Here is a 13,203-nt window from a genome sequence, read left to right as displayed (position 1 = left end):
CGTAAGCTGATCTGAACTTTCCAAAGTAGAGCTGAGAGCGTTTTTCGGTGATGTCTCTAAAGGGTCTGAAGTTTTCGAGGGGCGGGGGGGGGGGGGGGGGCGAGGGCGTGAGGGAGAAGAGTAGAGATTTTTGTGTGTATGTTGTTTTTTCTCTCTCTTTCTACACAATGGAGCTTTCAGAGAACCTCTCTACAGCCTTTGTGTGAAGGGTGTGTCTGCTGGCAGGGTTTGCTGATGCAGACAAGCTGGCTGGTGATTAACAAAGGTCATTAGACTTTGGAATCTGGCAGAGGAGTGGGGTGGTGTGTCTTCTGCGCCAAGCAGGAGAGCTCCCCAGGGACAGGGCAGGCTGGAGGCCCCCCGCCTGTCATCCCCCCTCACTCCCCCCCATGCCTCCTCCTCTTCCTCCTCTTTCTCAGCTGTGTGTCACCTCTGCTTGAAGGACATCTTGGACTAGTGTTGGTGCTGTAATGCTGTGCTTCTGGAATGAACTGTCACATTTGTCATCCATGGGACAGGGGAACCCTAGGAGATGGTTTGAGAAACCCCAGCCTCTGCTAAGGGAAAGAAGGTGCAGCTTGAGGAGTGCAGGGGGACAGCAGCAACATGATTTGGAGGGCAAGTCATGCAGGAGAAGGGGAGATGTGTTCTGGGAATGCTTGTTTTTAAAGCATCACCCAAGGAGGAGGAGTTATAAAAAGGGGAGGAAAAAAAAGAAAAAGGCTGGTGTGCTTGGAACTGAAGCTAAGTGAGGCCATGTTGTGCACAGGCAAGAAGCTCTGAGCCTCTGAGTGCAGGAGTTGTCTGAGCTAAAATGGCTGCTCCCAAAGCTCAGAGGACTAGGGCAGCTTAGTGAGTCTTAAAGCTTCAGTGACGCAGGGGCTCATATCTCTTGAAAGTGTGATAAACACATTCAGCAGAGCTGTGGCTTGTTTGGCTGAGATGAAAGGACTAAGCTTGGGGGATGGGTAGTGAAAACTGGATGATCTGCTTTTCTGTGAAGTGCTCTAAATGCAGGAGTCGTCTGCTCCATGGAAAAATTTGTTTTCAGGTCTAATGGACTGTGCTAAAGGAGACGTGGGGTGGGGCTTCACTCACTGCTGTAATTTGATCCAGAGCAGATAGCAACCTCTTCCACACAATTTGGTCTGGTGCTTGCACATAAAGGCTTGAGTATCTCGATTATTGTAACTTTGTTAGCTGAAAAGAAGCGGGTGCAGCGTTCATTTTCTTTATTGGTGGTGGGAGGGAGTCAGGGGAGAGAAAGGACATAGTACAGCCTGCAAAGTAATGTAGGTAAATATGTGGAGAGCCTCTGTGCTCAGACTGTCCGGAATTTGACTTGCTAGAAGTTTATTTTAGCAGGCTATCAGAAGAAGCATTCTTTCATCTAAAATCCTGGTGCAGTACCCTCTCTTGTTTCTGTGCCTTAATGTTTTGAAGCTTTCTGTTCACTGTGGAGGTTGCTTCATACTCCACGTAAAATAAACACATGGAATTTAAAGTGCTTTGGACTGTCCGTGTGTCTTGGACATCTGAAATGCTCGGTTTGTCATCCTTTTCCAGCACAGTTCATGGAAGCTTAGAGAAGTAATTCCTGTGGTAACATAGGAAGGTGGTTCTTGTGCCTCAACACTGCACAGGGTAGGAGGGTCTAAGTCTTTTGTTTGGCTTGTGCTTTGTGGCTCCTCTCCTTCATGGCGGTGCAGACACATGAAACTGTTGCAGGATTAATTGTCACAAGCAGAACTACCATACTTCATTGTATCTTATGTTGCTTTGTACTTCAAGATATGCAGGGCTTTTGCATAAATCAAGAAAGTCATAATGACTCTGTGTCTTTGTAACTCATATTTCCATTGTGCTTTTTCAGTATTGTTATTCCTGTTACTGTCCTTTTCTTCCTCCAGCTCTTTCCATCTCCCAGACTGCTAAGACACAAAGGTTGTGTCCCAGAATAGACTAAAAGGAAGCTGTAAACATTTTAACAAAGAATGCAGATGTCCTTACAAAGCTTGGTGGAAGTAGGGCAGAGCAAAGTACTCTGCCTTGGGTTCATGTGAGTGCATCTAATCTTGCTGTTAGGTCTAGGTTTTCCACCAATATCAGGAGTGATAGGACACTGAGAAGAAAGGCAAGGATCTCCCTGTGGAAGCTTTTAATACATGGTAGTGGATGAGGCAGGAATTGGCAACTCCCGGCAAGGTTAGAATGGGTCTCACAGAGGCAGAAGCCACTGTCTTCTGATTATAAATTTCAGTGCATGACTGAGAGTAGCATGCTGTTTCTGAGCATATGGATTGTGGTCTTTGGACAAGACAAAATTCTGAATAACAGCCCTGTGTAATGGAAAAGCCAGACAAAGTCACTTGTCAGAAAGTTGGCTGTTTGTGGAGTCAGCAACTTGTGAACTACCTAGGTGGGACTTCTTGTGAATCTGAATAGATGCCTCTTAATATGGTAAACAAAGGTTGAGTTTCACACTGCTGTATTTGTGGAATCTCTGGAAATGGCTGAGTCATCAAAAGCTTGGTATTACCTAATTTCAGGATTTGTTCCAATAGCATTGCTGTAAACACGTCTTTCTTCTTCTCTTGTTCTCTTGTTTTTCTTGCAGAACTTTCTAATGTAAAAGATCAGCCTGAACCATGGAGGTCCTGCAGTGTGATGGCTGCGATTTTCGAGCTCCATCTTACGAAGACCTAAAAGCTCACATTCAGGATGTTCACACTGCTTTTCTGCAGCCAACTGATGTCTCTGAGGAAAGTCCTACCCAGCCAAGGTCTGGATCCATAAATGCTAGCAACCAGACTGAGGTTGAATTTTCTTCTGTAAAGGATGAATTCGCAATTCCAGATGAAATAGCAGGTAAATCTCAACTCCAAGATTTATCTCAACTCTAAGATCTCAACTCTAACCCCATATTTTACATGTGACTTATTTCAGTGTGTTTAAGTTTCTGCCTTTAATGTGGTTTAAAAACTTGCATTATCTTTATGTCAGCAAAGTAGATATCTATCATCAGATATACTGGTTCTGACGATAGCTTTTTTTCCTGCAAATACAAGCATTGAGGATGGTTGTATTTCCCAACTTCTTTTCATGTAGTTCTTCATATATTTTTTTTCCTTTTCAGCTTTTTGTGGTTGTTCTTCACTACCACGAACCACCTCAAAATTGTCAACTTTTATTAGTATACTAGTTTTGTTTTTTCCTCAAGAGGATTATTTTTGGAAATTGCCTATCCCAAACTGTACACCACAGTCATATATGTGTAGAAATTATGCATAATGGTCATTTTTCTGACCATTGCCAGGTCTGTAGATCTCACCATAAGTGAGGGAATCCTGGTGTGATTATTGTCTATTCAAGATGTGGTTACATTCTTATAAATACAGGGTGGGTGGAGGAAAAGCCTTTTTATTTTATTTTATTTATTTACATATATACCTTAATTCTCATTTTAGGGCAAAATGCAACAAGTCAAATGGGGACTGGAAGTTACTATAGCCAGAGCCAGACTTTCTATGGCCAGCACATGGCTCCAAATCCTAAACCAACCAGCAAGTTTTTCCAGTGCAAGTTCTGTGTGCGTTACTTCCGTTCCAAAAACCTTCTCATAGAGCACACACGGAAGGTTCATGGAGCACAGGCTGGGGGCAGCTCAGTGGGGCCATCAGCTTCCAGTTCCCTAAATTACAACATCATGATGCATGAAGGGTTTGGTAAAGTTTTCAGTTGCCAGTTCTGCACCTACAAGTCACCCAGGCGCGCGAGAATTATTAAGCACCAGAAAATGTACCACAAAAACAACCTGAAAGAGAGTTCAACTCCTGCTGCTGCTGCTGTATCTGAGTCAACGTCTGCTTCTGTGCCAGTGCAGGAATCCTGCAAGGAGCTGCCTGCAGAAGTAGTGGAAAGGAGCATTTTGGAATCAATGGTCAAGCCCCTGACAAAGTCTAGGGGCAACTTTTGCTGTGAGTGGTGCAGCTACCAGACACCTCGGAGGGAGCGCTGGTGCGATCACATGATGAAGAAGCACCGCAGCATGGTGAAAATACTGTCCAGCCTGAGGCAGCAACAGGATGGAACCAGCGCACCTGAAGTGCAGAGTAAGAGTGCCCAGAATGCCTCTCCAAACTCTAATTATATCTCCATGAACACAACAGGACGTGAGATGTCAAATGCCAATGTCTCAAACTTCAGAAGCTCCATGGGCAATTCCCTTATCAGACCCAACTCGTCTACATCTTCCAAGTTTTCTTCTGTGTCTTACCCTCAAATGAAGCCTAAGTCACCTCACAACTCGGGCATGGTTAATTTGTCTGACAGATCCCGCTATGGAATTGCTGATATGACGAATTCTTCTGCTGACCTGGAAACAAGCAGTATGCTAAATGACTCCAGCTCAGATGAAGAGCTAAATGAAATGGACAGCGAGAATGGCTTAAACTCCATGGATCACCAGGCCTCAGGAATGTCTGCAGAGCAGCTGATGGGATCTGATGGCAACAAGCTATTGGAAACAAAGGGAATTCCCTTTAGAAGATATATGAACAGGTTCCAGTGTCCTTTTTGCCCTTTCCTGACGATGCACCGCCGCAGTATTTCCCGTCACATTGAGAACATCCACCTGTCTGGGAAGACAGCTGTGTACAAGTGTGATGAATGCCCTTTCACCTGCAAGAGTTCCTTAAAGCTTGGTGCCCACAAGCAGTGTCACACAGGAACAACATCAGACTGGGACACTATGAACTCTCAGCCTGAAAGCATTGCCTCATCTTTGAATGACAGCACAGTGTCATATGACAGTGGAAATATAAATGGCAGGAAGTCAGCTGGGATGATGGAACCAGTGCAGCCACAGCAGCAACAGCAACAACAGCAGTCACCCCAGCCCCACTCACAGCATCCATACAAGTGCACGTTGTGCAACTATTCCACTACCACTTTGAAAGGTCTCAGAGTTCATCAGCAGCACAAGCATTCATTCTGTGACAACCTGCCAAAATACGATGGGCCACCATCGAATGCACCACAGGAGAGTGAGGCAGATGCTCACCCTTCTGCCAGCACAGTGAAGAAGAGCCAGACTTCCATCCTTGGGCTCTCTTCTAAAAATAACTTTGTTGCAAAAGCCCCTAGGAAGGTCTCAAATGACTTCCCTTTAGATCTTTCTCCCGTGAAAAAGAGAACTAGAATTGATGAAATAGCGAGCAACCTGCAGAGCAAGATCAGCCAAAACAAGCAGCAAGAAGATGCTGTGATTAATGTGGAGGATGATGAGGAAGAGGAGGAGGACAATGAGGTGGAGATAGAGGTAGAGTTGGACAGAGAGGAAGAGCAAACAGAACCAATGATAGAAGTTTCCAGTTCTTATGCACCCCAGCAAATGTGGGGCAGAGAGACTAATGATTCCCAGAAGGAGACAAGCTTCAGAAGCATGCAACATGACTACAATTCCACCAACGGAGCAGAGATTGAGCTCACTTTGTCTGAAGATGAGGAAGACTATTATTCTGCTGTCAGTATGAAGGACCATCAGACCTCTAATGCCTCTGTTCTGGGAAGCCAATCCAACATGTACGGTACTGACCAGAACAATGAGAACTCAGAGTTTAGTGACTCTGGCAGGCTTTACTATTGTAAACACTGTGATTTCAGCAACAAATCTGCCAGGAGTGTTAGCACCCACTACCAGCGAATGCATCCCTACATTAAATTCAGCTTTAGGTATATCCTGGATCCCAATGACCACAGTGCAGTATATCGATGTCTTGAGTGCTATATTGACTACACAAATTTTGAAGACTTGCAGCAGCATTATGGGGAGCATCATCCAGAAGCTATGAATGTACTGAACTTTGATCATTCTGATCTGATCTACCGCTGCCGTTTCTGCTCTTACACAAGTCCAAATGTTAGAAGCCTGATGCCACATTACCAAAGAATGCATCCCACAGTGAAAATTAACAATGCAATGATATTTTCTAGCTATGTTGTTGAGCAGCAAGAAGGGCTGAACACAGAGTCTCAGACACTGAGAGAGATCTTGAATTCTGCTCCAAAAACTATGGCAACCTCCACCCCTGTGGCTCGTGGAACTGGTGTGCCAGCTGGTTTTAACAAAAGTGCCACCAAGAGTTTTAGTCCTGAATGTGAAAATCAGAAGGAACCTTCAGTCAACACTGTGGTTGTTTATGACTGTGATGTCTGTTCATTTGCAAGTCCTAACATGCATTCAGTTTTGGTGCATTACCAGAAAAAGCACCCCGAAGAAAAAGCCTCATATTTCAGAATACAGAAGACCATGCGTGTAGTCTCTGTTGACAGAGGCTCTGCCCTGGCTCAAATGTCTTTTGAGCTGGGGGCACCTGTCTCCCCAAAACTGTCCAACTTGGCTTCTCAACCTCCACCTCCCCCACCACCACCCCCAGACCTCTCCACTGAACTGTACTATTGCAAACACTGTTCCTACAGCAACCGCTCTGTTGTTGGGGTGCTTGTCCACTACCAGAAGAGGCACCCGGAGATCAAAGTCACTGCCAAATACATCAGGCAGGCACCTCCCACCGCAGCCATGATGCGGGCTGGGGAGCTGTCACCTGGCATCCAGAGGCCACCGATGTCGATGCAGCAGTTGGGCCGGGGTGGATCCGAGACCTCTGTGAACCCTCCTGAGAACGAAATGTTCTTCTGCCAACACTGTGATTACGGGAATCGGACCGTGAAGGGTGTGCTCATTCACTACCAGAAGAAGCACCGCGACTTCAAGGCCAATGCAGATGTGATCAGGCAGCACACGGCCACCATCCGCAGCCTCTGTGACCGCAGCCAGAAGAAATCAGCCAGCAGCCTCCCTGCTCACACCTCCAGCTCTGAGCGGGACAAGTCCAAGCTGAGAGCCCTCAAGTGCAGGCAGTGCAGCTACACGTCTCCTTACTTCTATGCATTGAGGAAGCATATCAAGAAGGACCACCCAAACCTAAAGGCCACGGTCACTTCCATACTGAGATGGGCGTTTTTGGATGGCTTGATAGAGGCTGGTTATCACTGTGAATGGTGCATTTATTCACATACAGAGCCAAGTGGTTTGCTTGTGCATTACCAAAGGAGACATCCTGAGCATTATGTTGATTACACATACATGGCAACCAAACTCTGGGCAGGTCCCGATCCCTCCCCTCCCGCCCTAGTGATGCAAACAGAGATGAAGACCTATAAATGCAGAGACTGCATTTTTGAAGCGTCTTCTATTTGGGATATTACTAATCACTACCAAGCATTTCACCCTTGGGCCATGAATGGAGATGAATCTGTGTTGTTAGATATCATCAAGGAGAAAGATTCTGCTGAGAAAATCATCCCACAACCTGATGAAACTGGGGTTAGGATGGATTCTGAAGACCAGATAGCAACATCACAGCTGGACCAGGATGGAGAGTGTGCAGAAGACCCCACCCTTTCCCATGAAAAAACTGTCCAGCTGACTTCTGCAAACCCTGCTATCTCCTCCACCCCATATCAGTGTACAGTTTGCCAGTCTGAGTACAATAACTTACATGGCCTCCTGACCCATTATGGCAAAAAACATCCTGGCATGAAAGTGAAAGCAGCAGATTTTGCTCAGGATATAGACATTAACCCAGGGGCTGTATATAAATGCAGACATTGCCCATACATTAATACACGTATTCATGGCGTTCTCACACACTACCAGAAACGACACCCATCAGTGAAAGTCACTGCTGAAGACTTTGTGCATGATGTGGAGCAGTCAACTGATATTGCTCAGAATGACGTGGAAGAGACAAGTAGGATTTTTAAGCAAGGCTATGGTGCTTATCGGTGTAAACTCTGCCCTTACACCCACGGAACACTTGAGAAGCTGAAAATTCACTATGAGAAATACCACAATCAACCCGAATTTGATGTTTTTGCCCAGTCACCACCAAAGGTGTCTGCCTCAGTGGAGCCAGATGTGGTGACTGAAATCAAGGCCTCCCCAGAAATTGCTGCTGAGGATGTTGGGGAAGTCTCTGTGCCAGCACCTCATTTCTCCAGTTCTCACTTAGTGTCTCACACAGTTTTCCGGTGTCAGCTCTGCAAATATTTTTGCTCCACTCGGAAGGGGATAGCGAGGCACTACCGCATCAAACATAACAACGTCCGGGCACAGCCGGAGGGCAAGAACAACCTCTTCAAATGTGCTCTGTGCTCTTATACCAACCCCATCCGCAAAGGGCTTGCAGCACACTACCAGAAAAGACATGACATTGATGCTTACTACACTCACTGCCTGGCAGCCTCCAGGACGGTAAGCGACAAACCCAATAAAGTAATCATTCCATCTCCTCCCAAGGATGACACTCCTCAGCTTAGTGAGGAGCTGAGAAGGGCTGTAGAAAAGAAGAAGTGCTCGCTTTGTTCCTTCCAGTCCTTCAGTAAGAAGGGCATTGTGTCCCACTACATGAAGCGTCACCCTGGTGTTTTCCCTAAGAAGCAGCATGCGAGCAAGCTGGGGGGCTACTTCACTGCTGTGTATGCTGATGAGCATGAAAAGCCAGCTCCAGCTGAGGAGAGGAATGACTTTGAAAAGCCTGAGGTGGACGCTGAGACTCAGGAAATCGAGTGGCTTCCCTTCAGGTGCATAAAGTGTTTCAAGCTGTCCTTCAGCACAGCAGAGCTGCTGTGTATGCATTACACTGACCACCACAGCAAAGATTTAAAGAGGGACTTTTCCATACTGGGAAGTGGCACCCGCTCTCAGAGCCCTGTCTACCAGTGCAAGCACTGTGATACGAAATTGCATAGCACAGTAGAGCTGACTGCACACTTGAATGGTCACAATGAGGAATTCCAGAAGCGTGCCAAACGTCAGGAGAGGAGGAAGCAGCTTTTGAGCAAGCAGAAATATGCAGATGGTGCTTTTGCAGATTTCAAACAAGAGAGGGTAAGGATTTGTGTGTCTGGTCTCTTTCTCTGCCCCCTGCTCCGTGCCTGGGAGCCCAGAAATACCCACTTGTATGTTCTCTTTGACAGCTAAATGACCACAGGCTAATGAATGACTCAGAGTGCCAGAGAGCTCCATAAGTCAGTTGCACATTTTCCTTTAATTTCCTTATCCATCCTCCACATCTCCCTAGGTTCTGTAGGAAACCCTGTTCTTTCCTAGCCATTCCTTCAATACTTCATCTTCTTTCCTTTCTCCCACGCTTCTAGGGGGCCATTTGTATCTGACAGTTACTTGTTCTTTTGTGGCAAGGCTGCCATGTACTTTGTTGCAGATTCTTTAGGAAGTCTCCCATCCCCCTCATCCGTGTCCCTCTGAACAATCAACAGTTTGCTTCTCAGCCTTCTCTCTGTCTCAGTACTTTCTTTCATTGAGCACGTAGTATTAACATGATACAAATCTGTCTGGTGACTGAAGCTTTGGGCAAGTGCCTCATAAGAAGACCAAACCGTGCTGCATTTCTTGCCCACTTACCCCTTCCTTCTGCTTCAGTTTGAAATACGCTTGCTCTAGGAGAAAAGGTCTGCACAGCTCTTGTGGAAGTCATGATGTCATGGAAGAGCACAGTTTCAGGCCAAACTGAATGGTCTCTAGAGGAGCACTCTTATGCATAAACTGAAGGATTCTTCTGCACAGATGTCCGCTTACTTTGTAGGAATTAATGATCTCAGCAAAAATTGAGCTTGCAGTTCTGCAGAAGCGGACATGTGCACATCAAGCATAATTTCCTTTCAGGTGTTAAATCTGGTCTGTGTTCCTAAAAGTGAGATGACAAAACATATTTCAGTGATTTATGCTTGTGTACTCAAAACAGGCCTTTGGACATTTGGAAGATGTTTCAAAACTTAAGGAGAGGAAGGTGGTTGGCTACAAATGCAAGTTTTGCGTGGAAGTCCATCCAACACTTCGAGCCATCTGTAATCACCTCCGCAAGCATGTCCAGTATGGGAACGTTTCTTCTGTGTCAGCTACAGTGAAGGTAAGAATTTTAGAAAGGTGACTGAAAGTGACTGAAACTACTTGCATTGTTTAAAATAAAGGACTTATTGATAACCTGCAGAGGGCTCTTGTGAAGTTGAATGTGTTTTGAAGAGGGTATTCTGTTTCAGCATGATGTTTTAATCTAACACTAAGTTTCTGAAGTGCATTTGTTTTATTTCAAGATGTTTTAACTTTTTTTCCACTCTTGATCCAGGGGCACGAAGACTCTTTAATTCTCATTTCTTCTCAGCCACAATGGAGTTGATGTCGTCAACGACCAAAAAACTTGGTTTATGAGCAGCAGACTTTCTCTCAGCTATTCTGGGCTACTTTTCTGCTTAGTTAAACTCAAAAAGAGCTCTTTGTTTTCTTTAATTTTTTTTTTGTTTTGTTTTTTTGAGAAGAGGAAAGGTACACGTGCAAATGTGTGAAGTTGCTTGTGGTACACCTTTCCCCATGAAATTTGCACACTGGCTCCAAACAAAACATACAGTGGCCTGCTGGGCCAGTGGTTCCATTCAGGTGATCAGATGTAAGTGTGTTGTTCCTTTCTCCCTGAGAAAGAGAGTGCCTTCTAGGACGTCCAAGAATAGATGGTGTTCCACAGCCCAGTTTCCAGGATATTCGCAGAGACAGTGAAAGTGCATCCAGAACTACCTGTGTATTCCTCATGCTGCAGTGAGCTATTGTCAAAGACTCCTGGTGTCTGACTGAGCTTCTTTCATGACATAATCTGCTTTTTATGAGGAAGCCAAGTCCTTCACAGCCTAACTCATGCTGCCAGAGAGGGCTTTCACTGCCCTATCACTGACCTTCCTTTACCTTACATGGTACTCATGACAGATTCAGATGCTTCCCCTCCTGAGAGTCCTTTCTCTCTTCTCCTTGCTTCTCAAGTGATGCTTATGTAGGGCCGATGCTTTCTTTTGAGTAAATAGAGATTTTGCACCAGGGAACAAAGGCTGAAAGCCACTGCCTAAAGAATGTGATGGAAATAACTCTTACAGGTTATTTAAATTGCTGCACAAATGCATGCTCTGGTTAGAAATGGGAGAGGAAAGTTATGAAAGAGAATTAAAAGAAGACTTTTTCTGTTTGTTCTGTATTTTTCAAGAGGATTCTAGGGTCTTAGTGTACTTCTTGTGAGTTTGACACTGATGGACAAAATCTATTGTAGACTAGACAACTGTATTAGTCTGCAGAGTAGCTACAGTCAGAGGTAGTAGAGCTATACAGCAGAGCAAAATAAACTAAAATTAACTGCTCTGTAGCTTACTAATGATTATCTGATCAAGTTTAGAAGATTCACATAAAGACTATTGAAAGATAGTTGGTTTCTTGTCTTTTTGCATTATCTGACACACTCAGTCAGGGAGTGAGATTCCTTTTTTACCTATGTATATAATAGATATAATCATGTTTTCCCCTCCCAAGAGTAGGTCACTTTTTCAGAAAGCCATTGGTGTGGAGTTTGTATAGGGATATATTAAGAAAAATAACACAGTGGGAAGCCTGGACATTATAGTGAACACAGGGTAAAGACTGAGGGGCAGAAGGGAGAGTGAATTGATGGCTTTGGGGGGGTATGTGTTTTTTAGCAGGAAGCTGAAGATCCTTCAAACACAACTTTGATGGAGGGTTGTGAGGGAGCCACAGACCCTGACATTGTGGAATTTACAGAAGCTGACTATGGAACATCCTTGGAAGATGAAACCAGGCCTGGGGGCTACCACTGCAGCCAGTGTGACCGGGTTTTGATGTCTATGCAGGGTCTGCGATCTCACGAGAGGAGTCACTTGGCTCTGGCCATGTTTGCCCGGGAAGACAAGTACAGCTGCCAGTATTGCTCCTTTGTCTCTGCTTTCAGGCACAAGTAAGTTGTGGCTTTTATTTTTGTCTCCTAAACGATCACAAACCAGCGCTGATGCTCTGTAGGTTGGCATTGAAAAAGAGCTCACTCAGCTTGATATTGATCTACACTTTTCTCAGCATTTATGTGTTTTCACTGCTGCAAAATCTTATTATAGCCATTATGGTTGGATTTTTATGAAATATTGCATTTTTATATCTTGAATTTATTTAAGACCCTTTTTTGCATGTAGGGGAAAAGTATGCATGCCAAAAAATAAGATTTCTTTCAGTAGGCAAATGGTGAAGCCCACCATTTATGCACCCTTGTAAAATGCATGAGACTTAACAAGCCAAGAAGAGGAAAGTATTTTCCTAATTAATCTTTCATATGTAAGGAATTTCTGTTAGATATAACTACCTTGTTTGTAATTACTACAGCTCTTTGAGGATTGAGTTTTCACTTCTCATGTTAAAGAATTGTCATAAGCTGACCTTGAAATCAGACTATTTTTCTTAATTATGGAGTGCAATTTCAGTGTACAAGTATTCAGGTTCACAACAGTATGGTGATATGTAGTCATCATTAATAGTCATGTTTCTTATGATTTGTTTTCCTAAGATTTGACTTTGCTTTATGTTTAGCAATTTTAAAAATTATTTTAATGATAAAATATATATACACCTCCCAAAAATGGGGGTTGTGATATATTTTCCACTGGTATCTTGGACTGATTCACAAGTCTGTGTTTTCTCTAATTTCTGAGGAGAGAACTGCATATTCACTGCATTCATAGCTCTCTTAAATTTGGTGATTATGTCACTGTTTTGCAATCAAATGCCTGTGGGAGGGAAAACATGATAAAAAGCATTTTTTAATTCCTTGTATTAAAAAGCAAGATTTCTGGTGGTGTCACAGCATTGCAAGTTTATGCCACAGTTTGGTCTGCCTTGTTGGAAAGGTTCACGGGATTGAGAAGGAAACAGTAAGAAAGGGACTGGGGGAATGGTGTGAACTACTGAGTGTATCCAACCCTGCTTTGGCAAGGCTGACAGTGAGGGAAGCCCGTGCATCAGATGGTTTGTAGAACTTGCTGTTTCCAAACTGGTTTGCTTCAAAAAATCAGACTTGTATTGAGTTTGGTGCCTGGTCACACTGTTTCCTTCTTAGGAAAATCATGTCTTAGAAGTTTCAGAATGGGTAAATCAGAAAGTGGTGGATGTCCGGAGAACTCTACAGGCATCACATAGCTTCATAATAGCTGTAGTCTCTGGTGTTGAAGTTGTTTGCTTTTTCTTTTCTTTTCTTTTCTTTTCTTTTCTTTTCTTTTCTTTTCTTTTCTTTTCTTTTCTTTTCTTTT

At 44.2% G+C, this 13,203-nt stretch overlaps 1 protein-coding gene across 2 annotated transcripts in view; it reads left to right on the top strand.

Annotated features, from left to right (window-relative positions):
* Positions 1-13,203, top strand: part of ZNF462 (zinc finger protein 462) — a 92,564-nt gene that overhangs the window by 37,010 nt on the left and 42,351 nt on the right. For both annotated transcript variants that reach the window (XM_017806188.1, XM_017806187.1), the window contains exons 2-5: positions 2,618-2,868; positions 3,468-8,953; positions 9,828-9,992; positions 11,764-11,867. In XM_017806188.1, the coding sequence (XP_017661677.1) occupies positions 2,649-2,868; positions 3,468-8,953; positions 9,828-9,992; positions 11,764-11,867 (5,975 nt within the window). In that variant the 5' untranslated portion in view covers positions 2,618-2,648. The remainder of the gene's footprint in view (positions 1-2,617; positions 2,869-3,467; positions 8,954-9,827; positions 9,993-11,763; positions 11,868-13,203) is intronic.

Source organism: Lepidothrix coronata, unplaced genomic scaffold, assembly GCF_001604755.1.
Source record: "Lepidothrix coronata isolate B3197 unplaced genomic scaffold, Lepidothrix_coronata-1.0 Scaffold14, whole genome shotgun sequence".
Taxonomy (NCBI): Eukaryota; Metazoa; Chordata; class Aves; order Passeriformes; family Pipridae; genus Lepidothrix; species Lepidothrix coronata.
The sequence above is the reverse complement of the archived record's forward strand: the minus strand, read 5'-3'. Positions and strand labels throughout refer to the sequence as shown.